The 1,932-nt window shown below is 46.0% G+C and overlaps 1 protein-coding gene across 1 annotated transcript; it reads left to right on the top strand.

Annotated features, from left to right (window-relative positions):
- The first annotated feature begins 326 nt into the window (after positions 1-326).
- On the top strand, positions 327-1,059 carry IFNB1 (interferon beta 1). Its single transcript, XM_037153906.2, has one exon. The coding sequence runs from the start codon at positions 390-392 to the stop codon at positions 951-953; it is 564 nt and encodes a 187-aa protein (XP_037009801.2). The 5' UTR covers positions 327-389; the 3' UTR covers positions 954-1,059.
- Positions 1,060-1,932: the final 873 nt, after the last annotated feature.

Raw genomic sequence — 1,932 nt, 5'->3', positions numbered from 1 at the left:
CTCGGTGATGTAAAGTGCAGCCTGGGGAATACAGTCAATGATGTTGTAATACCTTTGTGTGGTGCCACATGGGTACTAGACTTTTGTGGGTGATCAGGTTGTAAGGTAGGCTAATCACTATGTCCTATACCTCAAACTAATATGATATTGTATGTCAGTGAATTGAAAAAGGAACATATACGAAATATGTAACATATGAAAAATGGCAACAGAAAACTGAAAAGGAGAACTGAAAATGGGAAATTCTCCTGAGACAGAAAGGCTAGATGGCCTTATAAATAGCCCATACTCATGGAGAAAGTTCATTCACTCTGGGAGCACTTTGGAAGCCTTTGCCTCTGTGCCTCGGTGCCTAGGTGGAAGTAAGCAGTACCGTTTCTCTCGTCATCATGGCCAATGTGGGCATCGTCCAGATGGCTCTGCTCTTGTGTTTCTCCACCACAGCTCTTTCCATGAAGTACGATGTGCCTCGGTTCCGACACAGAGGCAGTATCTCAGCCTCTTGGACTCTCATAAATCAGTTGAATGGAACCTCTCACTATTGCCTCCAGGACAGGATGGACTTCAAGTTTCCCGAGGAGATTAAACTACAGAAGTTCCGGAAGGAGGGAGCCATATTGGTCATCCATGAGATGCTCAATCAGACCTTTGATCTTTTCAATAGAAATTTCTCTAGCACGGGCTGGAATGAGACCATCATTGAGAAACTCTTTGAGGAACTCAGTTGGCAGATGGACCATTTGGAGCCAGCCCGGAGGGAAATCATGAAGGAGAAAAAGTTCACCTTGAAAGAAAACATCACCCAGGAGCACCTAAAGGAATATTACTCAAGGATTGAAGATTATCTGGAGGACAAGTCGTACAGCAGATGTGCCTGGATAGTAGTCCGAGGGCACATCCTCAAGAACTTTTCTGTCCTTTACAAACTGACAGATTTTGTCTTCAAAAACTGAACATCTGTCAGCCTGTGCCTCTGGGAAGGACCAACGCCGACCATGACCTCAGGCATGCTTCAGCTGGTCACTCTTTGATGGACAACTATGCACTGCCTTTGTAAGGACAGCGAGACTTTTTGATATTTAATTAAATTATTCATTAAGTTATTTTTAATTTATTTAATCTTTTACCTTAGAAAATAAATTTCTTGAAACAAATTCAGCATGGCAGTTTTTATTTCAACTTGATTCATAGAACCACCCACATTAAAAGGTACAGGGCACCTATTAGATGTTCTTTCTAAAATACTCCTCTGTCTTCCAGGAGTTTAAAACTCAAGGAAGCCACACAGATTTGGCAATAAATGTGGCCTGAGCCTCTCCAGAATTAAAATGGAAGAGGCAGGTAGGTGTCTCTGGAACTCGACCAGGGAGCCTACTGCTTCAACTCTCTACCCCAGGCTCTCTGGCCCTAAAGTCAGACTCTGACTGGCTTTCAGCAGAACCATGGGAATATCTCAGCTGCTGTGTTCACCCTGAACTCATCCCTGTTATCTCTGGAGTGCTCTGCTCACCACCCTAACCCTGCAAGGCTTAAAAATATTAATGCCCCCCCTCCCGCCCACAAAGCTAAAGGTGAGAAGCCCCAGGCAATCCTGATTCACCCTTAAGTAGCAGCCCCTTCCTTTCAGTCCTCTCGGGACAGCCAAGACATGGGGCTTTCTGAGGGGAGCTGAGGACTCTGACTGCTTCCAGGGCACAGACACCAGAGGGAGGATATATATCCTCCTCCAAGGAGGACCCCGACTGCTGTATATCCCTGTCACCTGGCTAGGTTTTTGCCCCATTCCCGTCCCCCAACCTCCCCTCCAGAAAAGCACATTTGCTCCTGGTCTCCCCTGCCTTGTTTACACAGAATTTCAGGAAAATCTTACCTGCTTTTGCTGCTGCTCTGCCTCTGTGGATCCACATAGTCCCTGGGGCCACATCCTGGGCA

Source organism: Artibeus jamaicensis, unplaced genomic scaffold, assembly GCF_021234435.1.
Source record: "Artibeus jamaicensis isolate MK-2021 breed Jamaican fruit bat unplaced genomic scaffold, CSHL_Jam_final scaffold_1964, whole genome shotgun sequence".
Classification (NCBI taxonomy): domain Eukaryota; kingdom Metazoa; phylum Chordata; class Mammalia; order Chiroptera; family Phyllostomidae; genus Artibeus; species Artibeus jamaicensis.
This window is presented reverse-complemented; position numbering and strand designations above follow the sequence as displayed.